This window comes from Nilaparvata lugens, chromosome X (genome assembly GCF_014356525.2).
Source record: "Nilaparvata lugens isolate BPH chromosome X, ASM1435652v1, whole genome shotgun sequence".
Taxonomy (NCBI): domain Eukaryota; kingdom Metazoa; phylum Arthropoda; class Insecta; order Hemiptera; family Delphacidae; genus Nilaparvata; species Nilaparvata lugens.
In genome coordinates this window covers 102,426,304-102,453,909 of record NC_052518.1, presented here as the reverse complement: position 1 = coordinate 102,453,909, position 27,606 = coordinate 102,426,304, and the positions used below count along the sequence as shown (strand labels likewise).

At 36.2% G+C, this 27,606-nt stretch overlaps 1 protein-coding gene across 1 annotated transcript in view; it reads right to left on the bottom strand.

Moving 5' to 3' along the window:
• Positions 1-320: 320 nt before the first annotated feature.
• Positions 321-27,606, bottom strand: part of LOC111043779 (leucine-rich repeat-containing protein 40) — a 36,152-nt gene continuing 8,866 nt past the window's right edge. Inside the window, exons 5-11 of the mRNA XM_022328824.2 lie at positions 27,408-27,577; positions 25,074-25,213; positions 20,869-21,093; positions 18,273-18,413; positions 10,851-11,039; positions 2,846-3,031; positions 321-1,000 (exon numbers count right to left, since the gene is read on the bottom strand). Coding sequence (XP_022184516.2) covers positions 886-1,000; positions 2,846-3,031; positions 10,851-11,039; positions 18,273-18,413; positions 20,869-21,093; positions 25,074-25,213; positions 27,408-27,577 — 1,166 coding nt within the window. The 3' untranslated portion in view covers positions 321-885. The remainder of the gene's footprint in view (positions 1,001-2,845; positions 3,032-10,850; positions 11,040-18,272; positions 18,414-20,868; positions 21,094-25,073; positions 25,214-27,407; positions 27,578-27,606) is intronic.

Genomic DNA, 27,606 nt, shown 5'->3' with positions numbered 1-27,606 from the left:
ATGATTATATTGAGATTTTGAAAATAGAATAAACAAATATCCACTAAATAAGTTATTCATTATTAAGCAATCTTTGTTCACAGATTCCTTTGAACATCACAACGTTGATATCTTTTGTCTCGCATATCCCACAATGAAACATGCTCTTGAACCAAACTTATCAACTTTTCATTGTCCATAGTTACAACGTTATAAACAGAACAACTTCAAAAAACAAACAAGACTGTGAAACAATTTTAGGTTAGGAACACTTTGTTGTCTCAGCTCGACTAGTAAGTTCAGCCGGATAGAGTGGGAAAATCCCATTCAATTCGATATATAAATGTATATATCCTCAAATTCTTCTTAATTTATTTTCCTAGAATTGTATTATACTTTTTGGTTTCTATAAATAACTTCTGTAATGTTCACTCCTTTCAATTCGTTCTCTGTGAATAGACAAAGACTTTCTGTTGAAAATTTTTTTCGAGGCTTCTGTCTCTTGCAAAGGTCAAATAGTTTAATTTTCCGAGTAGGTAACTTCAACACAGCTAATAGCTTATGAAGTACTTTAATCATAACTCTGACGTTACATAATGTTTTTAATTATTTTCATTTATATGAATAGACTTAGAAGATAATATTTTATTATGTATTTTAGCTTTTTTCAAAATTATTGTACTGATTTGTTAAGTTGATTTATTTTTGTTTGTAAATTGTCAGTGTTATGAATAAATTTCAATTTCAATTATAAATATGAATTAAGTAGATCGGGTGGTTCTCAAGATTCTCCTCTGTATGGGATGTATTACAATTAAAATAGAATTTATGTTATTCAATTCACACGTATCACTAATAACTAATGCAATAAGCTGGTAATAAATATGAAATATAATATGGCTTTAGTTATGAGGAGTTTTCCGGGAGTCTATCCCTGAGAAATTGCATTACTGCAGCTGTTCCCTTGGCCAGAATAGCTTGTCTAGGACATCGGAATGGGTTTCCAAATAGCATCAATTCTCTGCAAAAACAATGGGAACCAACTGAAGTTCTACATAAAACGCTGGAAAAAACATGAGAATATCCACAAAAAATCACCAATCGTTCATTGTGATAATATTGGCAAATAACTGAAGGCTTGTATAGAGTAACTACAAGAATTACAGACGATGATTTGTAACCTCAAACTGTAACATTAACACTAGAAGAAAGAATATCAAGTAGATATTGAAAAACGAGAAATGACAGGTCATATTATTGATCATAAACGCCCGGTTGCACAGAAGCCGGTTAAATTTCAATCGTGATTAATTTCACGAGAACCTTCATCAGAGAAGCCTTCTTTTAAAAATCCCCTCTCTGATAGGTTCTTGTGTAATTAATCACGATTATAATTTAACCGGGTTTTGTGCAACCGGCACTGAGTCTTACAAACTGTAAGTTTCAAAATTGAAAGCGCAAGAATTTCTTGGTCATTTGAACTTTTTATTATCACCAATTTTATTATCACTTATTGATTTAGAGTTAATGTGAATTTTCAATTGTTGTCACAAGTTGATTGAAAACGCACGTAATTTTATTCCCTAGTTAATACTTATTGAGAAACAATTTTCATAGTCTTTACTGATAAGAGTCAAGTTGCTCAGATGATAAAGAATAGAAACTTGTTTTTTATTAATCTTGTGCTTACAGGCAGAAAATAGTCGATGCGATAAGAATAAAATTGTAATTAATTAATTATCATTGTAATTAATAAGAACAATATAAAAACATGTATTGCCCTTTTTATTTTCAAGCTTCAAAACATTTCAATAACTAATTTCGGCCTATTTTAGATTTTATACATTGTAATGTATACTGTAAATAGCAACAGCAAAAAACACAATGTAAGGTACGTTTTATTAACAACAACTAAAGTTTAGCTCAGTACAAATAATATTAAGGTAGCCGGCAGGCTCACTTTGCTCGCTTTAATCTTAATTTAACTTTGGTTTTGGTAAAAACCTTTGGTATTTTGGTTGGTAAAACAAGTTGATTCTTCAATTAATTTGAAAAAGGTTACAGTAATTCTTTTTCAATATAAATTAGTTCTAGACATTCCCATCAGATAGTATTAGCAGCACTTAAAATTATTTTTACTATTAAATTTTATAAAACTTTAAAGTGAAAAAGCACTCACATTATTTGATGTGGCGACGTCCGTTTCGTGCTGGTATCGCACATTTTCAAGCCAAACAGGAACTCCTAATTAATTAAAATGTGCGATACCAGCACGAAACGGACGTCGCCACATCAAAGAATGTAAGTGCTTTTTCACTTTAAAGTTTTATAAAATTTAATAGTAATAATAATAGTGGAAACAAGATGGATAACCAACAATAAAATTATTTCTCAATTTTCATTCAATTAGGCCTACTATGATGTTGTTCTATAAATTATAAAATTTTTATTCAATAAAATGTAATTTAGTCACTATTTTATAGTTGATTTTGTAATTGAAGTTATCTTGTTCTGTTACTGTAGTCTCTAAAATATTGTTGTAAATGTGCTTTTGTAATTAACACTTTATTCATTAAAAGTTTACATTTATGAGCAAGATAAAAATAAAATAGTACATCAATTTGGAACGGTCATCATAAAACTTCAACTAGTTATTTACTTGTAAACGTTCGTTGCTAAAACAGTAACCTTGGCAACCGGGTTCACATGATTAGTATCCATGTAGGGCTTGCCTACATCAATATTATATATTTTTTTGTATTGATTTGTTGTGAATTCTTTAAAGGAAAAAACCTACTGCTTTAGCAGGACTCTAAGTTTTAAATGAAATCTATTTTATCCGAATGAGCAGGAAATTTAAACTTACTTGATATGCTCCAGTTTTCCAAGTTCACAAGGTATCTTCTGTATATTATTACAGCTCACATTCAAGTAGTATAATCTCTTCAAATTTCCAAGTCGGTCCACATTAATTTCATTTATACTGTTTCCAGCAACATCTAATCGTTCTAAATGTGTCAAATCATGGATAACATCTGGTATTTCTGATAATCTGCGATGAGAATGCGAAATTTTACAAAATATATCCCGACAAAAAATAGAAAAATAAACTAATGACAATCATCACAAACCACGAAAACGGTCACAGAAAAATAGATATTACAGATATGGCAAACGTCAAATTATTATAAAAACAAATAAAATACATGAAAATGATCAATGTCACAAAGTACAAAACACAAAAGTACAATAAGTTATCACAGCTATTAATTATTGATAAGTACACAATATTATTGAAATGTATCCACTAATTATCCATGTATTCCTTTATGGAATAGAAGCCACCATTCAATAAATATTTCTTCAAGTGGGCTTTAAATACATTTTTATTTGTTTTAACAGATTTTATTTCATTTGGGAGCCTATTGTAAAAAAATATTCCTTGATAAAATGGATTTTTCTTTGCTATTGCTAAATTAACATTAGGTAAATGATAGTTATTAGCTGTTCTTGTTCTATGACTGTGGATATTGCTATTATGAACCCATGCTGGTCAACACTAAGAAGTTTGTACTTATTAAAGAAAGACACTATTCTATTCTCTAATACTTTTTCAAATATTTTTGAGAATGTGGATATAATTGACACAGGTCTATAGTTCTCTATGTTATCCCTCTCCTTACTTTTAAACAGTGGAATAACTTTCACAATCTTCAAGTTTCTTGGGAATACACCCACCTCGAAAGATTTGTTTATGATAAAGGCAAGAGGTGTACAAATAAAAGTGTCACATTTCTTTACCAACCAGTTAGAGAATCCATCATGACCTTCTGACTTTTTGTTTTTGAGTGTTCTTATAACCTGCAGAATCTCATCTGCGGATACTGATGTCAAGTATATTGAATTTAATGAATTAGTTGATGTGTTCCTACAATATTCAAACCTCTGCTTTCCCCTGCCTTTCCGTATTTTTTCAGCCACAGATACATAATGATCATTGAAGACGTTGGCTATTTTCACTGGGTCTTCAACTTCTGAATCCTCTGTTTTGATTTTGATTATAGATTTACTTCTTCTATTATTAGCTCTATTACCCACCTCATTATTTATAATATTCCATGTAGTCTTACTTAAGTTGTCTGAATGTGATATTTGCCTAGTGATGAATTGTGTTTTGCATGTGTTTAAAATGTTCTTGTATTGTTGTTTTTTTTTGTTTTAATAAGTTTTTGAGAGTATTAGTTTTGTATTGCCTATAGAAAAGAGCAGCATCTCTATATTCCTCCCTAGCTCTTTTTACATCATTATTCATCCATTTATTCTGTTTAAGCTGTGATACTTTCTTTCTTTTTAGCGGAAAAGCCTGATTTTTGTGAGAGGTTAATATTTTTAAGAATGATTCATACATTTCATCAACATTACAAGACCGATATACATCATCCCAAGATTCTTTTTTCAGTAGTTCATGAAAAGCATTTACATTATGTTCATTATAATCTCTGAAATACGTGAAGGGTGTTTGGGGTTTACCCTGAGACCTATCAACTTCCTCGCTAAATATTTCTATTATTTGGGAGTGATGATCAGATATATATGTTTTTACAACTTCAGCCCTATAAAAATCTTCATTCAAATCGGTTGCAATATTATCAATAATTGTTTCAGAGTGTATTGTTTCTCTAGTAAAGCTATGAATGCATAAACTTAAATTATGTGATAGTAGCATGTCTCTGAGAGAACTGCTCTCATTTGTCACCTCGGCTGTATTTATATTGAAATCCCCTAAAATTATTTTGTTCCTGTTAATGGGTAGTTTTGACAGTATCTTATCTAAGTTTTCTATGAATGGCTTAACCTCACAAGAAGGTGATCTATACAAAGACAATAAATAAATCTCTTCATTCTGTAACTTAATTGATAACAAACAAACTTCAAGAACCTTTTCTTCACAAAAATCCTCCAGAAAATGGGAGTTTATAACATTAGATACAATGTTTCTATTATTTTTGAAAAAGATTGATACCCCACCTCCTCTATATGACTCTCTACAAAAATATGTAATTAAGCTGTAACCACTTATATTGACAAGATTGATTTCAGAAGATTTCAGTCCATGTTCTGACAGACACAAGATATCTGGCTTCATTTCATCTAAAACTACATCTAATTCTAAAAGTTTATTTTTCAAGTGTTGTATGTTCAGGTGCATAATTCTAATATTTCCTTTCTTGCAAACTGAATCTTTACCATTACATATTGAAGTTGGATTCTCATTAGTCTTCCTATCAAGTGATTGCTCAAGAGGTGAACAATCTATCCTAAAAAAACATCAGTGTTATCATGATTGTGTTGACTCAATGGAATAGGTTGTTTAGAAGATTCTACGGTGTCACTAATCTTAGCTGCAGTATTTAATATTATATCAACAATGTATTTCTTTCCGAGGTGGTTTAAGTGTAGACCATGAGACGTGTGAAATCTTGCACCCAAACAACTCAAATCTGAAAAAGTCACATTAGAGAAATGCTTGCTAATATTTTTTAAGCGTTCGTTGGTTTTTTGGACCTCCTTATTAACACATGACCACTTAGGAAGATCATGTCGATGGGGTACGGAAAACACCAATACATGTGTATGCTGCAAATCCAACAGTCTCCTCCTGAATGATTGAATCAGATGGTTCGATTCGTTGCATGCCACATCATTAGTTCCTGCGATGAGAACTGCAAGGTCATCCTTCGTCATATCAGAACAAATACTTTTGCAATCATCAGTAACCGTTTCAAACTTGGCACCCGGCTTCATTATATTTAGAAAATTATGCTGACTCTTTGACAAGACTTCATTGACAACCCGCCTTCCCTGACTGTCAGAAAAACATCTTATTTTTACTGGCTTAAGATTGATCAAGCTTCTTTTTAACTGTTCTTTATGAAAGTCGTTTAAGTTGTATTGTTTGCGCCGGGTATGTGAATTAGACACCTCAGATGTGGTTGAGCGCGATGCCAGATACCTCTGGAAATGAGAAATGATGTTCATCTCTTTGGCGTCTGCCGCGATCTCCTCAAGAACAATTATCTTTCTTCTCGATTCCTCAAGCTTGTCACCCAATTCTAAAATTTGGTCCATGAGGTTAGTGTTTTCCTCCAGCAAGATACCCACTTGACCAACTTCCAAACTGTAAGGTAGTCGGATGCAGTCATTCACCAGTCCTGTGGTTTCATCGGTTTGAGGAGAGACTTCTCTGGACTGTTGCTCAGTTGTCAGCTCTGTAATCTGAACATCGTCGGTTTGAGAAGAGACTTCTCTGGACTGTCGCTCAATAGTCAGTTCTATAATCTGAACATCGTCGGTTTGAGAAGAGACTTCTCTGGTCTGACACTCAGTTGTCAGCTCAATAATTCGGACATCGTTATAGATGGATCTATCAATTGCAGCATCCCGTTCAGTCCTCAATCGTTCATTCTCCAGTAACAGGGTCTCCCTCTCCAGCGTTAGCTTCTTAATCACTGCGTTTACTTCATGAGGTTCGATTTGCTCCATGCTCTTGTCTCCTTCATTCAACGATAATTCGTTAATAAGAATATCCTTATCCTTACTCGTCATATTTGGAGTTGAAGAGCAAGCACTTGAAATTGAATAATTTTTGGAAGTTGGAACCGGGTGACTATGATTAGCACTTGATAAATCAACTATGACATCAACCGACTCATTAGTCACCAATTGCGCCTTACAAGACTTGTTAAGACAGCGCCATGTAATATCCCCTGTTGCTCTTGTAATACCCTTCCTATAATTATATTTCTCGTGTGTCAACTTAGGATTTCCTCGATTTGTTGTACCAATTACCAAAGAAACCATTCTGAATTCGCAAGATTGAATGTACATTAAAGTTGCATCAATTATTAATACTGGTTCAAATAATATTCATTATATCAGGAACGGATGCAGAAGGAAAAAAGGAATGCCCAGAGAGCTATCAAGGCGCTTGGGTGAGAGAAGGGTAAGCTCCTGAAAACAGAGGTTAATATTATAATAATGGTTTTGAGAGAGATAGGATTCAGTTCGAATATTATTAAATATGAAGCGAGAAAAAGAAAACAAATCAAAATTACCGCCGTTACACTCCACGTGACAATGTTATTGATAATGCCGGTCCTTCTTTGACACTATCACAACAGCTGACCCAGGCTGTACCGTAGTATCTCAAAATGAAACGACAATCTTATCAGAGAATTATTAGACTAGAAAGCACAACATTGGCTAGCCTGCATAGCCGGAAAAATGGAACTGTTTTAAACAACTGTAAGATTGTGAGATTATCTCAACTACTGAGATAATACTACCGTAATCTTGAATTCTTCAGTAGCTTGTGGCAAGTGGACGGTGTAAGTGTTTGTTGTTTCGTTATCAGCCGGCCGGTCTGTAATTGTTCGTCTGCACACGGCCTACGTCTCAAAATAAACTAACCTGCAAGCTGACCAAGGCACTTAGGCTCAAAGAAGAAAACGAATTTACACTATTAGGTGTCACAGAAATTCACGACTAAGTAAGTACAGGTGGAAAAACACTCGATTAACGATACTGTGTAACTGAATGGCTAGAAATACTTAAATTTCACTAAAATACCATGGAGCAATACTGAATACGATCTATATGCAACTGGCAGTCCTGCCAACCTCCTACCCTATAATATTCACATTCACAATAATCTACTAAAATTAAAAATATAATATTTCATTTTTTTGCGGATGATGCCCACAAGAGCTTTTTGCTTGTGCGTGGGTAATGGGAAGTGCGAGGGTGATTTGATGAGATGATCAAACGTCCATGCCTAATCCATGGGATTCGGCGGGATTCGAACCCGCGACCAGGTAGCAGACTGAAGGGTGCAACGCCGTAGTCAACTCTGCTATCTGGCCGGCAAATTCTACACTCAAAATAAGAACTAATCATAACTAATAAAACTAAGAACAATAACTAAGACTAAAACTAACTTAATCATAACTAAGAACAATCATAACTAATCCACTAATCACCTTATCAATCAGTAATAGTGTGAAATTGAATGGATTATTGTAGTTGTTTTTGAGTATCTTATATTATTTTTCCTACAGTTACCTTGAAAAGTGGCCATTCCTGCACTGATTACAGAACGCAAAGAATCACTTTTCTGCTCTAGTGCGGGAAAATTTTTTTCTGCACTCTAGATTTGCAACATGGCAACGCAAAATAGTTGGTGGGTTATATGGAGCACCAGTGCAGCAAAATGAAAATTAAGTTGGTAACTGTGACTGTGGTATAGTGAGGCCCACGTTATAATAATATCAAGGACATCGTGTACAACAGTGGTGCCACCCACACAGCACACAGCCGCCCCGCCATTCAAACACTACTACATTATTCAATTTTATTTATTAATAATAAAATTACACAGAAAAAACATTTGATGCATTTCAGGCAATTTTACCCATAATTACCCACTTTTCATATTCAATGGTAACTGTAGGAAAAATTTAATGTGAAATACTTGCGCAAAGTTCCTCTGCTGCACTCAAGAAACCATTCCGCCCTCGCCTACGGCTTGGGCGTAAACGTTTCTTTTGGTGCAGCAAACTGTCACTTTGCGCACTAGTTGCACAAATAACTATTTCAGGTTTTTGAACTGGAATGAACTTTGATTTTTACTGTATGTTGAACCCTGCGTTTTTAGTGTGAGAATTGACCATGTTTTTTTAGAATTTGCTAACTTGTTGCTCAGTTGTCGAAATTAAAGCAATTTTAGTGCATTTTTGAAATACAGTTTCAATTTCATACCGAAAAAGCTACTATATTTGGGAATTGTACGAGCATTGACCTTTTTGCAGCTTTGGCTTTTCCACTGAAAGTTATGCTCAACGCTCGTGGAGGGGCAAGAATTATCAGTGAAAAGGCCACAGTTCGTATTGAGACGTAATCGGAAAAACATCATGTAACGGTGTGCGAGCCTCGGTCCTCTGAATGGGCCCATTTCCCATTCAGAGGGACAAATTGAAAAGTTTTTAGTTATCAGTAATTTTTATGTAGTTGAATAGGAACCAAAATTTAATAGAGTTGGTAGGAGTAGAATCAGAAAATTATTTGTGCGTGAGAGTTCAAGTCTAGTGAGTTTTCTTAAAGTTTAAATTGTGAAAATGGTGAGTGCCAAACTGTTGTTTTTATTTAGCTCAAAATTTAGTAACGTAGAATGACCGAGGCCCGAATTTAGTTGTAGCAAGTTAGCAAGTTCCCAAGTGTAGAAATTAAAAATTGGATATGCCTTCTGTCCTAAATCAATTGCTGGATAAATTTGTTTAATAATTTGAATGTTACATAACTTTTATTAATTCGGTCGATTTAGAATTCAATAAAACTGACGTTAAATTTTAAAAGTATTTTCAATGAAGTTCCTGGCTCGTAGTTACTATAGTTGCTAGAATAGGTGACAATTGATGATAATCTGTCCATTTTAATGAACGAATCCACTACAAGCTCCCAACCAATCAAGGATTCAAATATAAGTTCAGTAGTATAATTTCAGCAAATATTATAGAAGAGTAGAAACACCCCCTCAGTTTACATTGGTGCGCAGCGGTGGTATAGACTGCAAGAATGTCTATGAAGCCACGTGTATTTTTATATATTTAATATTTTGGAAGATGATTCAAGTCATGAGACAAAGATTTATTTCACCGGTTACAAATCAATGAAAAGAATCAATACACTGGGGCTATAGTGAGGTCCACGTAGTAATGACAGTGGATAAGTTCAAAACCAAATTTCACTCTCGACTTTCAACATTATTGTGGTACCGGTATTCCATAGGTCACAGACTCTTTAATACTTTGAATACTAGTAGTTCTGTGAACAGCAGACCTCACGCAGTATTATCATCCACAAGTACCTGATGTCAACTGTTTTAAATGTTAACAAAATTAGTTCACGTTTGAATTTGTATTCCATAATTTATAAATATTTATATTAATTTAAACAATGAATAGAATATATTTGTATTCCAGAATTTATATAATATTCATCCAGTTCCGTGATAATCTTTCCATCTAATGAAAATTGATTTTTTTCAATCAAAAATATTATAATTTCTTCAGCATTATTTAGTTCATTTGATTATTTTTAATCACCTATTAAATTAGTTTTTTCGAATGTGAGAATATTGATACTGATGGACACGCATAAGAATAATACCATGACTGCAAAACAAAATATTGAAACCAAAGACCTTAAAGCTGCGATTGAACAAAATTTATCAACAAAATTTTAATCACTCAAATCCTTATAGATTATATTAGATTGAACATAACTTATCATACACATGATGAACATGTGTGTTTGTCAACTTGCGTTCAATCTAATAGAATCTACAAGGATTAAGTTATTAACATTTTGTTAATAACTTTGGTGTAAACCCAGCTTAAAGATGCATACCTCTTCAATGTCTTTGATTGAAACTATAGACCTTATACAAATACAGTAATAGACTGGCTTCTCCACACATCTGTGTAATCACTTGTCAGCTGATTTATGATGAATAATTCTATAGTCTGATTTTTACTCTAATATTGGCGTATGAAGGAGGCTCCTTTTTCCTTTTATATTATCCTTGAAATGCAAAATTTCCAAAAACCTTGTATACACGTCGACGCGCAATTTAAAAAGGAACATACCTGTCAAATTTCATGAAAATCTATTACCGCGTTTCGCCGAAAATGCGCAACATATAAACATATAAACATTTAAACATTAAGAGAAATGCCAAACCGTCGACTTGAATCTTAGACCTCACTTCGTTCGGTCAATAATCATGCAATATCCAAGAAAATAATTAAGCTCACCTGTTACTCTCCAGCAGAATTTCTCTCATTCTAAGGCACTGGTTCAACTCATTCGGTAGTGTTGTCAGTTTATTGTGACTTAAATTCAAGAACTGCAACTGACTCAACTGTCCAATACAGCTGGGTAGTTCTTCGAGAAAATTGAATTTCAGATCCAGCTCACTGAGAGTCGCCTGAAGCGCAGTTATGCTGAAAATAAAATTTATCGAATTAAAGTGAATCTCCATTATACAATAAATTGTACAATTTGAAGCAAAGTTTTTCTCACAAGAAACAATTTCTACTATAATGAGGACCACGTTATAGGCCTAATGGCAGTAGAGGAGGATAGGAGAACAGCGTTGCCGATTATCTGCCCTTCCACTGCCTTCTATAGAAGATAGCTGGTAAGGTATGTTGAAGTTTATGTTTTGAAGGGACGGATTCAAAGATCCAAAGGTTCAAAGAACCTCACACGTCAAACAAAGTTTATTGTGTGTCCCAAGTATGTTAGTTAGGCAAGCCAACTCCTGTGTCCTTTACAAGGTCGAGGAGTTTCTTCCATATACCAACATCCCATTCCTCACCTGGTTGCTTGCAGCCAAACAGAGCCCTTTTTCTAGCTCCAAGACTTTCGCAATCCAGTATGATATGTTTAGCAGTCTCTTCACACTGATTACAAAGCCTACACATCTGGCTTTCATTTCTGAGTCCAATTGTGTGGAGATGTTTCCTGAAGTGGCCATGTCCAGTTATCAGGGCAATCACCTGCTTGACCTGACCTCTTCCCAGACTTACCAGCCACCTGGTGAAGCGAGGGCTTGCGTCTGCCAGCAGCCTTTTGCCAAGTGCTTGACCAGGGTGACCCTGCCATTGCTGGCGATGTAAGTCCCTGGACCATTTACTTATTGTGTGGAAGGCAGTTGTTTTACTTATGCCACAGCCCAGCTCGGGGTCAAGGAATGGCATACTAGAACCCCGCTTAGCAAGCTCATCTGCACGCTCATTACCTCCTATGCCTACATGGCCAGGTACCCAACCAAGATGCACAGAGTTGTGCGTTGCAAGCCTGCTGAGTGTTTTGTGGCACTGCCACACAAATTTGGACTTGATTTCATTGGAGTCAAGAGCCTTGAGGGCTGCCTGGCAGTCTGACAGGATTACTATATGCCTATTGCAGTAGCGCCTGGGAATGCCTATGTTGGCACAAGCCATGATGCCCCAAATCTCTGCCAGAAAGATGGTACAATTGTCCCAGACTTGCATAAGCTTGTGTTCTAGGTGAATCACTGTATACCCCGTAGCCAGATTTCCCTTCAATGAGAGAATCGTCTGTGTACCTGACAAGGCTGCCTCTTTTGGGATAGGGCCCTTCCTCAGACTTCCACTCCTCTCTAGAGCAGAATTTAACAGAGAAAGGTTTAGTAAAAAGCCAACTCCGTGCTCATGACATCTGACGTCATCTCAAGCACAGGGCTGTGAGCAACAGCTTTGGCGATTGTGCAGTGGCCTGTTCCAGACAGGCCTTCTCTCCATTGGCCTGCAACTTTCAGTCGATAGGCTGATTTCCGTGCCTCTGCCATAATAAAAATGTTCCATGGCAGTAAGCCAAGAGCAGCTTCAAGAGTTGTTGACGGGCTGTTCCTGAAAGCTCCAGTGACTAGAAGTGTGCCCATCCAAGGTATATCTGATGCAATATTAACTGTTCATCTTGTTAAAAATGATCAATTATATTTAATTCGGTATATCTGATGAAATACTAACTGTATTAACTGTTCATTCTTGTTTAAAATTATCAATTATATTTAATTCGTCAATAAAATATATTTATCAATGATTCAATCTAGGTTTGTGCGCTGGTTGTGCCGCACTAATAGAGTTGATTATATGCCTTTGTTAGGGCGGAGTTAGGACTCCTGGTCCTCTCTGCCACACAACCCTTTACATAAGAAGAAAAATTTACATAAGAATACAGAAATAATTGATTACATATTATGTAATAAGATTAATATAAATAAATAAAACTCTTAATCAAAATACAATTACATATAATAAAAGATAGTTTTAAACTTAAAAGAGATTGATTGATTGATTGATTGATTGATTAGCTGCCTTTATTAAAAACCTAGGAGGGCGAAGTTAGGGCGCAGCCGGCCCTCTCTTACACTTAACCCTCCAATACAATTCTAAGTAAAACTAAAACACTGTACAACAAAGATTATAAGATAAAATAAAACAATTTACAAAATAATAAAATTTTCAAATAGCGAATGAAAGAAAGAAAAAAAAAACAAAATTTCTTTCTAATTTGAATGAGTAAAAATGATACAATAAGAAAAAAGAGAAAACTGAAAAGTGAAAACGGAAGAAACGTCAGTTCAAAATCCATAGATCATTTCGATAGAAGTAGAAAAGAAGAAAGAGAGGAATTAATTAAAGAAGGAAGAAAGGACACACACACACACACACACATACACACACACACACACACACACACACACACACACCACACACACACACACACACACTAACACACACGTTAAGATTTAGTGAACATTCCAGCCGAGTCCACCACCTCTGATCCACCGCAAGACAGCCGCGCCGAACCGACGATGTCCCTCAACAAGCCTTAGCTCAGCAGGCAGAGAATTCCACAAACTACAGGCTGTCACAAGGAACGACTTGTTGTACATAACAGTCCTATGTGTTGGGACAGCCAGCAGATGGGATCCATGCCGCGTTCCTCCACGACCAAAGTCACCCAAGTAACGGTACTCTACTGCCAGATACTTAGGGGTTTTAGTTTTCAATATCTTATAGAGGAAGCACAAAGCATGATGTGATCTACTCTCACGCAGCTTCATAAGTTCAAGTCTGTTAAAGTATTCTGTTACATGGTCGTCACGTCTCAGGTTAAAGATAAAGCGAACACAGTAATTATGTGCACGCTTCATCCTCTGCAGAAGTTGAACTGTCATGTCAAGAGTCACAATGTCACAGTAGTTGAAGATCGGGAAGATCAGAGTCTTGACCAACATAACCTTCGTTGAAAAGGGAATGAAGTCAGAGATCCTCTTCAATGTCATAATCCCCCCAATGACCCTGTTACAAGTCTGAGTCACGTGGCTGGTCCAGTCAAGAGTCCTTGTCATTGTAAGTCCTAGATTTTTCACGTCAGAACTGTATTGCAATTGTATGTTATTCATTTCAATAAATGGTCCATTAGTTATGTCAAGTGTGTTTAAAAGTCTTGAATAACCTATGACTATTGATTTTGATTTAGTTTCGTTAATTTTCAGTCCATTATTCTCAGTCCATCGTACCAAACGAGTCAAGTCAGCATTGACTTCATCAACTGTGACGTCGAAGTCATTTTTCTTGCAGTGCCGGTATACTTGCAAGTCGTCGGCATACAGGTGATGTCTGGTCGTGAGTAGAGTGCTTGTCACGTCATTTATGTAGATGCTGAACAGCAGGGGACCCAATACCGAACCCTGAGGAACTCCTCTGTTCACTTCACGCCACCGTGAAGAGGAATCCCCGACTCTCACACACTGACACCGACCCTGAAGATAGGACCTCACCCATGCCACAGTGGAGTTGGAAAAACCTAAGTTTCTGAGTTTATAGAGTAAAGTGGGATGGAAAATGCTATCGAATGCCTTACTAAAATCTATTAGGACTAGAACTGTCAGCTCTCTACCATCCATAGCCCTACGAATGTCGTCAGTGACTCTCAGGAGTGCAGAGGTGGTGCTATGACCACTACGGAACCCCGATTGAAAGTCACCAATCAATCCAGAACCATCGATAAATGAGCTTAATTGGGAGTGAACGATAATTTCCAGAACCTTGGACAAAACGGACAATAAGCTTATAGGCCTGTAATCGGATGGAGAGAGAGGGTTAGGGATCTTGTTCATGGGAATCACTATGGATAGCTTCCAGTCATTAGGAAAAACGGACGTTAAAAGTGAGGTATTGATCAAATGGGTGAGAAATGGGAGGATAAAAGGGAGGATAATTTTGATGAACTTAATCGGGATACCGTCTGCACCAACAGCGTTACTCTTCACTCGATGAACAGCCAAGAAGACCTCCTGCTCCGTGACATTGGAGAAGTAGAAGTCCTCATTGGGATGAAAATCAGGCAGAGAGTCAAAGTGAGCACGAGCTTGGTCCAAACCCACAGGGATGTCAGTGAAGAAGTCATTGAGATCATCCAGCGAGTGAGCTACAGTCGGTACCTGCCTCTCCTTGCCAGCCCCAATCTCCCTCAGAGCACGCCAAAGAGATGAAATTGATGATCGCTTTGAGGAGATCAAGTTACGATAGAATGAAGCTTTCGCATTTCTAATTGTTTGCTTGCAAGAGTTCCTCAAACGCTTATAATGATTGAAATCATTGGGGCTTTTTGAAGCTCTTGCAATTTTGCACCAATAATCTCGATCCCTCATTAGCTGGCGTATCTCATCTGTGAGCCATGGAGCAGGATCTCTGGTTACTCTGCGATTTTTTAAAGGAACATGTTTTTCAAAAAGAGAAACTATATTGTGGTTAAGAATGTCCAACATAACATTAACATTGTTAGTTTGGAATATCTGTAACCAGTCAAGGTTAATTGCATCATTGAACAAATTGTGGTAGTTTATATTCTTATAATCTCTATAAGTGATTAGTTTTGGTTTAGGTTTAGGCCTCTTAATATTATAAACTAGGAATATCATATCATGTGCAGAGAGGCCTGGAAAGGGGATCTGCCCATGGCACACAGCTGCTCTCACATCGGCAACTGCAATAAGATCAAGCAATGTGTCCGAAGTGGATGTATGGTGCGTAGCTTGGAGAGGCAGCAAGGTCATACCATTCGCAAAAAACATAGTGGTCAGTTGTATTTTGTCATGAGTATCAGGTCCAAGTAAGTCAGTATTGAAGTCACCCATGATAGCCACATGTTCATAGGGCACCATCAGCTCAAGTAGTGCTTCCTCAAATTCTGACATATACCCAATATGAGGCGGCCTGTAGCAAACTGCAATTAACATTTTAACTCCGTTACACTTAACCTCAATAAACATGTATTCAGGTCTAGCTGCGCGGGAGGTATCAGAGGAAAACTTATGAACAGGCAGCAGAGAACGCTTGGCAAACGCGGCAACCCCTCCCCCATTCTTGTTTAACCGTTCATTCCGAATGAGCACATAATCCTCGAGTGCAACAAGTCGATTAGGGATTGTCGGTTTCAGCCAGGTCTCGGATACAAGAATGATGTCACAATCTTTGCCCTCGAAAGTGTGCCTAAATTCATCTATATGACAGAGAAGGGATTGCGCATTAACATGAGCGATCTTAAGTCGATCCGGGAAAGGAGAGAATGCCCGCCTGAGGGAATCGCCGACACTCAGCGCGGCCGCGCCGTCATCCTGCTGTATAGACAAAGTGGCTGCGACGAAGCAGCAAGGCAGAAGAGGGGGGTGAATCGGCAAAACAATGAGAAGCTACAAAAAAGACACCACATTCATACTGACACACACACAAAGAAGGAAATGATAGAAGAAATATAAAAATCATAAGAGATAGAAGAATAAAATAATCAAGTGAAGAAGTCGAGTGCTATGAAACGATAAGATAACGCTATATTAGATGGCCTAGGCGGTTCGGCTCCATTGATAATTATAAACATACTAATACAGTGAATGCATATAAATCCACAAGAATAGCGAATATTGATAGAAGAGAAAAGAAGTAGAGAGCTGATAACTCAATCAAGATACTGTAGTTAGGTAGAGAATTAAAGAAAAAAAAATATATATATAAGACAATGAACTGCATGCTGATAAATATAGGTATGAGCGATAACTTATTTACATTGTGACACAGAAAAATGAGAAGACTACTTAGAAAAATATATATATATAAGTAATAATAATAATAATAATAATAGAAGAGTAAATAGTCGATAGTAATAATAGGAAAGAAAGTAATGTTATCATGTAACTTTATCTTGACAAAGTGATAAACCCTACCGATTAACAAGAATTAGAACAGAGAACGGAGGCAACATATAAGTGAGGCGTAGTCAAGATAACGGGATGAGAAAGACAACCAGATCACCATCACATGAACACGTGAGATTCTACTCGTCATTCACACACACATAAATACACATAATGCAGCAGCATCAAGACAATATATGGATTTGACTGAATGAAAGGTTTTGCTGATAAGAAATGTCATACCGACTCAGATTTCATCCAACCAGCTGACTGATAATAAAGAGAAATTAAAAGAGTTAAAAGAACTATAAAATAAAATAATTAATGACTCATTGAATGAAATTAAGTGGATGAATGAATCTCATCAGTTGAATTGAATTATAGAAGTGATCTGAATTAACTGTAATAATCAGCTGAAATAAGCAATAATTTACTGAATATTATTAACTGCAATAATAATTGAACTGTCAATTGGGTAAAATGATTAACTGTACTGTATAATAAATGGAATAAAATTATATAAAATATTGTTGTTTTAGGTCATTCTCAATTAAGAATTTTAGTCCAAGCTGAAATGCTAACAGAATAGATACAAACAATATTGTTGCTCACGACTCACTGGAATGGATTCTGTCACCCTCGCGCCACATCACTCTGCCGTCGACCGTCCACGCATTCCGGATACCCACTCTGGCGGCCACCTCGCGGAAGTGAGCATGTCTTCGTCTAGTAAGGTCCTCTCTTATGGTGACATCAGAACCCTTGAGCTGCCTCCTCGCCGATAACACCGAGCGCCGGGTCTGGTAGCTCACGAATTTCACGATAACAGCTCGTGGTCTCGCCTGAGTCGCTCCAGTACCAGGAAGACGTCCCACTCTGTGGCAGCGGTCGATCTGCGCTGCATCCACCGCGATTTTTAATCTGTCACTACACAGCTTGGTAACAATCTCGGTGACATTTTCTCCATTCACCTCCGGAATGCCAAATATTCTTACATTATTGCGACGTTGGTATTGTTCTTGAGAGTCCAACTTAAGCTCATACGATTCGGTGCGAGATGCTGCCTTTTTCGTAATTTCGCGTATTTCAGCCTCCAATGAATCGATTTTCTTCTCCATAGCCGATAAACGCGGTTCATACTCACTTTGGATGCGCGCTCTTATCAGCTCATCGAGATTATCATTCAGCTTTAACACAACACGGTCGACGATACTATCAAGGAACTTGTTATCTGACAAGAGTTCGGCTACAAACTCCTTGAGCATGCCTTTATCAGCCAGCCACCCCTCCCCCTTGGTCGATGACGAGGATGATGCGGACGACGGGCGATCGCTCGATGCCGAACCCTTATCGCCGCCGGTTGCGACCTTGGTTAGCTTGCTTCTTAGCACTAGACCAACCCGGCCGGTAAACACATCAAAAGATTGAGAAATAATAGTCTACTTACTTGTCAGGAAAAATTGTGAAATTATTTTTTGATAGATCCACAGACAGGATTTTGGCATCTTGGGCTTGAGAGATTATCTCTTCAGGTATTTTGGCCATATTTGAATTACAGAGTATCAAATTTCCACTCCTCATTTCCTGCCTACAATAAATCAATATTTCATTAATAGCAGAAACATTATAGCAAATTCAGTACTTCAGATTATAGCTTGATAATGTAAGCAATATATGCCTTCACCAAATATGTAAGGGTTGGAAAATGGAAAACAATAACCACAAGAAAAGTTCGTACAAGTTTTTGATATTTAAAACAAAACAATAAATTATTTATTACAAAATTAGAATTATAACTAGAAATTACGAAATAATAATAATCAGATGAATATTTCAAGGGCTACTCGCTTTGCTGCTAGTGAAGATTTCAATTGTTGTGGTTATGGAAAATTTAAGAACAATGACTCAGTAGTCACCTACCTTTATGAAAATGGCTTCCCACTTTGGCATCCACTGGTTGAAACGCGACGTTAATTATTAATTTAAAAATCAAAATAACTGATCTAATGAAGTGGGTTCAGATCCCTTCCTATTCAATAATACAATTCTCTTTAAACTGCCCGAACTGTGACAGGAAAACTGTATTATAAAACAAGAACAAAATCTATCCCTTTCACCAGAACAGCCGGACTTTACTCACAGTCCTAACGAACGAGCTCACACACACAAAAGTAAAATTTTGGGTATTAATATATAACTCAGTCAATGCCAAACATGAAGCCATTTCAAATACATATTTTTATCAGTCGCACAAACGGCACGTTTGTTATTAAAAACAAAAGAGAAGCTACAATAATTTTGATAACAAAATGAAATAAACAATCTTTCTGTCGATGACAAAAATTGTTCAAAGACAAAAACACTGTTCATTAAACTTTTCTAAATTAAAACTCTAAAATCCTGATAAATATATGATTCATATATATGTCCCATATGACCAGGTGACAATAAAACTTCAAACATACAGAACTATGGGGTCCCACTTAGAACGTTTAGTCAAATTTCCATCTGAAGTTGTACCATTGAGTCAAACAATTTTCTCAACGTCTTTAGGAAGAGGTCTACACATTTGAACAATTTGATTGTATGATATGAGATGTGGTATTCCTCCATAATTGAAAGAATAAGACGTTGATGTTGACGTTGATGATATAGTTGATACGTTGACAATATCAACGTCTTATTCTGTCAATTAAGGTCTTCACATATTGAGTTTTGTTTTTAGGGTTGCTTACTTGATGTTAAGCCTGAGCTGATTAACAGATAACGTATCATCGTCATAAAGAATATAATGCACTACAATAAAGGAGCTTAGTATAGCATATTTAATATAATAAAATATATTATAATATAATGTCCGATTTGAGACGCAATAAGGCCAAAATTAACATTGGTGTGATGACCTCTATCTAAAGTTAAACTGACACATTGGGCCATATGAAGAAAGTTGAGCATTTGCTTATACTTCTAAAATATGGAGCATATGCTCTTCATTTTCTATGAATAAACGTGAGCAAAACCTTTTTCTCATGCTCATCAAAAAAATAGTTTGAGCATTTGCTTAAAAGTAAAAGCTTATGCTCAAAATTGTATAAATAAACTAGCAAATGCTTCAAAAAAGGTGAGTCTAGTCTGGAGCAGCTTTTCACCTTTTGCTCATAGTAAAATGGCTCAACTAATTCGTGTAAGTAAGAGGAAACTATACCAGATACGATCACAACCAATAGTTGAGAACTATAAAACTCTTTTTAGATTCAACCACAATATATCTCACCATTATTCCTACAAAAGAGTAAATATAAAAGATAGGCTACCTATCCGATATAAAGATACATATTCTGCCATCACAGAATAGGAAATAGGCATTAAAGAAGATGAGAGTGTAGATGATTATAAGAAGGCTATAGAGATTATAAGATTATGCTGAAGATTATTATAGAGATGACATTTTTTCACGCTATTATTTCAAACTCCAGAACTCAATTCATGATAGAGAACAGAGCAGACGACGCAAACACAAGCGGTGTCTATACTTGCATATTTAACGCTTATGTGAGCTATAAAAACAAAGTAAGGCCACAAAGGCGAATCAGCTGATGAAAAATCTTTATAATACCTGAGCATTTGCTTCAGAGTTCAGGAGCATAAGGTAAAGCTTCTTCATATAAAAATGAGCAAATGCTTATGCTTCTACTTAATGCTCATTAGCAAAACCTTATGCTCCATGAGTTTTTATTCATATGGCCAATTGGGTCGATTGAATAAAAACTAGAATCTAGTGGCTAGCAACTAGTCATTAGTTCTAGCTAGTACAAAAAAATGTGCTAGTTCTAGGTAGATGCAACTATGTGTGTAGTAACTGGCTATAGTTGGGCTTCAATAAAGCCGTTTAGATAAAACGTTGAATTCCTTTCTATTCAGAAATTGATGATTTGAACGGCGTTCAAGTTTAAACGCGTTTATTCTGTTTAAACCGAGCATCTGCATACGTCCGTAAGTAAGATGCTTGGTAATATACTGAAAGTAAAATGTAATCCACTTACTTGTCGAGCATAACATCAGATTCCTCACTATAACATGCATCATAGAAATGCATCGCATTATTCGGATTGCCTTGACTTGCGATTTCATCTTTCAATTTTTTCGATAAATGGTCCAATAATCTCAGTGTTCCAGTTTTTAGTATGTCCTGTCGAATATTTTTTATAGGATTACCTTCCAATTTCAAGTGCGTCAATTTCCGCAATCTCGTCATAATTGGTGGGATACTGAAAAATCAAATCAAAACATTATTTTTCAATTAATCATCATTAACCCAATAAAATAAAAAATAAGTATAAACAAATACAGAGTGGTGCAGAGGAAGCGCATGTTTTTCGAGCCACTACTACTCGGCGACGGGAGGGGGTATTGACCTTGAACGAATGTTAGCAGACGGCCCATGCCATAGCCACCTCTAAACAAGGCCCCGGCCTACGATATTGCAACGTCGCAGTGTAGGCCTAGAATACATGATGGGTGGAAAAGATTTTAAAAAATACCAGCTGATCTTTTTCACCAATCATGTATTAGATTACATTGCGGCCTACACTGCGACATTGCAATATCGTAGGCCGGGGCCTTGTATTAGAGGTGGCCTTGCCCATGCTATGCCATTTCATTTGCTATGAGCGTTGGAACGTGGAACGTACAAAATCGTGTGTTCGCTGTCGAGCAGTTTTTTACTTTCCAAAAAAATTTAAGGTACCCTAATTTCATGTTTTCTATACGTTTCAAGGTCCCCTGAGTCCAAAAACATGATTTTTGGGTGTTGGTATGTGAGTGTGTGTGTGTGTGTGTGTGTGTGTGTGTGTGTGTGTGTGGTGTGTGTGTGTGTGTGTGTGTGTGTGTGTGTGTGTTTGTGAACACGATAACTCCATTCCTAATTAACCGATTGACTTGAAATTTTAAACTTAAGGTCCTTAGACCATGAGGATCCGACAATAAGAAATTCATTAAAATTCAATTCAAAATGTTGGATAATGGCTAAAAACCATATTTTTCACGGTTTTCTCGAAAACGGCTCTAACGATTTTCTTCAAATTCATACCCTAGATAGCTATTTATAAGCCCTATCAACTGACATGAGTCTCATTTTTGGGAAAATTGCAGGAGCTCCGTAATATTCCTGAGAAGAATGAATTTTGTTAAATATCTATCACGATTTTATCAAAAATGACTTGACCGATTTTTTTTCAAATTCATACCCTGTATAGTTATTTATCAGTTCTATTAACTGGCATGAGTCTCCTCCCTAGGAAACAAACAGGGGGACCACCCCATCCCTGAGAAATTTACTTTGTAACCTCCTTCTCGTGCGTGAGGTAGGTAGATAGAGCAGTTTATTCAAAAAACACATGTCGATATTTTATTTGTAGAACAGCTGTTTTGGCAACTTTTAAAAAATCCTCAAATTTCATAATTCAAACAAAGGAAAATGTACTCTGAAAACAATAACAATAGTATAATCATAGTTTTAATTATTTAGCCGCCAATCGGCATAATGTTATTCCCCTAAATTATCCTCGTTTAAGAATGAGGCTTATAGATCAATGAGCAAGGAAAGTTGTGTTAGTGTACCACACCAGATTTTTTTTAGAAACAATGAATTTTTAGTCACAGTGCAACGCTTTTCCGTCAATATTTCAGAGTTGGACGTCGAGGTGCAGTGCCCGATCGAAATACTGTGTTCCAATGGGTCGCAGTGTTTAGAAGTACTGGTTTTGTGATGAAAAACCCACCAGGTCTTCCCCGTTCAGTTCGTACTCCAGAAAATGCAGACCGAGACAATGTTGTCTAGTCCTGAGACCATGTCGTGTAGTCGATCGTCTAGGACTAGTAACAACTGCTGTTCTGACTCGGTCTACATTTTCCGGATTACAAACTGAACGGAGAAGACCAGGAGGTTTCATTTTTATCACAGAACAATAACTTCTAACCAACTCTAAAATATTGACGGAAAAGTGTTGCACTGTGACTACAGATTCATTGTTTCTAAAACAACTGCACGACAGCGAACACACGATGTTGTACGTTCCAACGCTCATAGCAACTGAAATGGCATAGTATGGGTCGTCTGGCAACATTCGTTCCAGGGCAATACCCCCTCCGGTCGCCGAGTAATAGCGGCTCGAAGAGAATGCGTTTCCTCTGCACCATTCTGTATATAATTGAAACTGTAGGTACGTATGAAACTTGATAAATAATTGAAATGTATGAACGGTCAAAACATGCTGCATGCGTAAAAATGTACTCATACATTTATGATTCAAAATAGTTATTTGTGCAACTAGTGCGCAAAGTAACAGTTTGCTGCACCGAAAGAAAGGCGAGGGCGGAATGGTTTGTTGAGTGCAGCAGAGGAACTTTGCGCACGTATTTCACATTAAATTTTTCCTACAGTTACCATTGAATATGAAAAGTGGGTAATTATGGGTAAAATTGCCTGAAATGCATCAAATGTTTTTCTGTGTAATTTTATTATTGATAAAAACCTTAATCCTAGAATCCTTAAGTCCTCGTTGTCCTTGGTTATAATATATAATACTAATAATTTGCGCGTTGTGCTTCGTTGCACCTCTGCTCACTATAGCAGCCCAGTCACTGTTACCAACTTCATTTTGATTTTGCTGCACTGTTGCTCCATATAACCTACTAAGTATTTTGCGTTGCCATGTTGCAAATCTGGAGTGCAGAAAAATTTTTCCCGCACTGGAGCGGAAAAGTGATTGTTTGCGTTCTGTAATCAGTGCAGCAATGGCCACTTTTCAACGTAACTGTAGGAAAAATATATTTATCAATGCTCAAGGTTCTAGAAATTGACTATTAGAGATAAACTGAGGAAATCATAATTGATAAACTTGAGTTTTTAGTCTATAAAAATCAATCAACATTGCCAAATTAAAAGTCAAGCATTTGGACTAAAGGTCAGATTCAGACAAAATTCCTTTCTACATTCATCCTGTTGTTTTCGTGAAAAATTGTACATCTATACTATAACTTTTAGTATCTAAATTATCATCATACATTATATTTATCATTTATATTAGGGGTAGGCTATTCATTATGTTGTTTTAGCCAGCTAAAGTGCTATTTGATAACTCTGAATTGTGAACGCCCCATCTAAAACCATCTGCTATTAGCTAACTGCAAAAGCGGTCCAAGCGGATAATTTGTGTAATAATTCAAAGTTTGTAACCTCACTTTTGCTACCAAATATGATCAAAACAAATATGGCCGCCGTTTTAACAGAGTTGGCGGACTCAAACCTGCGCTATCTGCTAACTCGTCTGTTAATTTTTTTCTAACGTACTACTATAGCATTGAGTTAACACAGTACACAGACTTAGCAAATAGCTGGAGATAGTAGGGGTATTCACAATGTTGTTTTAGCCAGCTAAAGTGCTATTTGATGACCCATCTAGAACCATCTGCTATATGCTAACTGCTGTAGCGATCCAAGCGGATAATTTGTGTAACTTGAAGTTAGTTTGAAACTTAGACCAGTTATAGAATAGACAAGCTGGGAAGTCTAGCCTCTGAAGCCAACATCTACTGCCTTATCACCCTATCGTGACGTCATCATCGCATAGAAAACTTTTAGATTGTGTCTATTTCAGATGAAATTATTATTTATAAAAATGGTAAACTCCCGCTGCGCTCCCATTGAAATAGACAAAATCTGCTATGGAAAACGACGTAAACAAACTCTACAGAAAAGTTTTCTATCCGATGCTGACGTCACGATGGAGCGATATGGCAGTAGATGTTGGCTTCAGTATGAATATATAATGGGTCGTGTCTATTCTATAACTGGTCTAAGGTTTGAAAAAGTAAGATTATAAAACTATGGCTGCCGTTTTAAAAGAGGTAGCTAGAGTTAGCGGACTCAAACCTGCGCTATCTGCTATCTCGTCTGTTAATTTTTTCTAACGTACCACTATAGCATTGAGTTAACACAGTCTTAGCAAATAGCTTGAGATAGCGAATAGCTCGACTTAGCCAGCTAACTCCAACATTGTGAATACCCCTAGTGAATAGCTCGACTTGGCCAGCTAACTCCAACATTGTGAATACCCCTAGTGAATAGCTCGACTTAGCCAGCTAACTCCAACATTGTGAATACCCCTAATATTATTTTCATCATTATTGTACTCTGATATTTAATAAATTCGATAAAACAAAATTATTGTTTTCTCCTTCAACTTACTTAGTTATAGAATTTTTACTCAGATCCAGGATAGTTAGGGTGGTGAGACGAGCTATGTCCTCAGGCACCTCTAAAATCTGATTACTAGATAGAATCAGGACTGAAACAGGCACTTCTTCAAAGTTGCCGACTTCAATTTTCTGAAAAAACGACAATTTTTGATAAATTACTATCATTATAATTCTGTTTTATTCATCAACAAACGTTCAACCATAGAGAAACAATAGCGTACGTAGATATCCCATGGTATAGGGCAGGGCTCTCCAACCTAAGGCCCGCGGGTCACATCCGGCATCCGGCCCGCGGATAGATTTTGACCGGCCCGCCGAGAGTTATTGCTGCAGATTTTTAAAAATATATATCTATACATTTTTGACAACAACTGTGAGTTTAGTACTCTTCTCTTACTAGCCACTCCATTTCTTAATAAGTGTAAAATAAGCTGTAAACAAGCAGCGATCAACCATTGCGAGATATTAGCTAATGGTCTGCACGGACTGTACATGTCTCTCCCAGTAAAAGACTCTAAAAAACATAAAAAACCATGCTCAAGCTATGTTTTCTCTTTTTGGATCTACCTACAAGTGTGAGCAGACATTTTCAAAACTGAAGTTTGTTAAATCCAAATACAGATCTTCCTTGTCAGATGAACATTTGAAAACAATTTTAATGATCGGAACCACAAAGTTTGATCGTAAATGGGCGGACATTCTAAGTGGAAAAGAAATGCAATCTTCTCACTAAAAATAAGTATTCTCTATAAGTATTCGTATATTGTCAAGTTGTCTTATTACTATGAAAGAAATTGTTTTGTTTAACTTGCTAAATTTATGCATTGTCAAGTTTTCTTATGACCTTTCTACACTCAATAAATTGGACTTCGCATTGAAATGAATTGGTTTGTTTCTTCCTGTGTTTTAATTAAACCTACTTAAAACTCCTCATATTATTTAAATGGAAATATAATAATTCTACACCCCACAAATTCCCGTCGTGTGTGTCCCCCAAGTCAAATTACCACGTACATCCTTTTTATTGGCCCTCTAAGCCTCCCAAGAATTAACAATGTGGCCCTAGGATAAAAAAGGTTGGAGACCTCTGGTATAGGGCGTTTATGTCGCAACTTTTACTGTTATCTCAAGCCGATTACTGTCGATTTTTACGGTTTTGGCCGGGTGAGAGTGTATGAACGGCACAATATTAGAGACTAGATACCAGCGTCATACAGCTTCACGGGAAAGAAATACGTGGACTATCGGCTTGAGATAACAGTAAAAGTTGCGACATAAACGCCCTATACCATGGCATATCTACTTAAGCTATTGTTTCTCTATGGTTCAACTAAGTAATATTAAAATCAAGTACTAAAATAAATTTGATTTCAGTAATCTCAATTTAATGTTCTCGAATGGAAAACAAGAGAGCTTAATTTAGTGATTATATACATTGAATGAACAGTTGAAACCATTATTTTTCAATGACTACAAAAATGTTTAATTCTCATTTTTATAAAAAAGTTGAATAAATTATCCCATAATATTTAAATTCAATTTATTTGCAAAACGTAAATGTGAGTATGGTCTATTCATTTGGCTCGACTAGCATAAGATAAAACATGTGCGCTAGCCAATAGTAGTTAATAAATAGTTATAAGTAGCAGAATATCTACATACAGTAGAGGAGAATAAAATAAATATTCCAAGCTTCAGGAAATTCTACATAAACTTGAAAGTTTTTCTCATATTGTTCAAAAATAAGAATGGAAAATAGGATACAATTTGATGGCCAGATATGATGCAGAGAAATATGTGTTATTATAATGTTATATTCCTAAATCGAAGTAATTTTTGGCTCTGTTCCCGGTAAGTTAGTTGTTGATTAAATCGGTAGGCGATTTGTTGATAAGGAAATTACTGTAATAAAACATTTGATGGCGGTTGATTGATAAATCTGTACTATTTATATTGATGTAGGCTATCCCTACATGGATACTTATCATGTGAGCACGGTTGTCAAGGTGACTGTTATGGCAACATACTGTTTATAAAAAGATAACAAGTTAGAGTTTCATGATGAACGTTCCAAATTGATGTAGTATCTTATTTTTATCTTGTTCATAAATGTAAACTTTTAAAGAATAAAGTGTTAATTACAAAAACACATTTACAACAATATTGTAGATGAGGCTGATTGACGAATATTATATAGTTTTGTACGGGTTGTGAATAGAATTTTATTTCTAAATATTCAAATAATCTTTGAAAGTTTCAAGCCCAATAGCAATCGAATTGAAAACATATTTCCAGGTTTGTAGAATGAGGTAAGAATACAAACCTCTATTTTATTCTGGCCGAATCTGACCTCACGAAGTTTCCTGCAATTGTTGAAGGCGGGAACCTCAGCAATTTGATTACATGAAGCTTCAATAATGGTCAAATGTGACATGTGAGTCATAGGAGGCAGTTCTGAGATATTATTGTGACTTATGTCAAGATCGGTCAGCCCTGTAAGAAGAAAATGGAGACATGTTAAT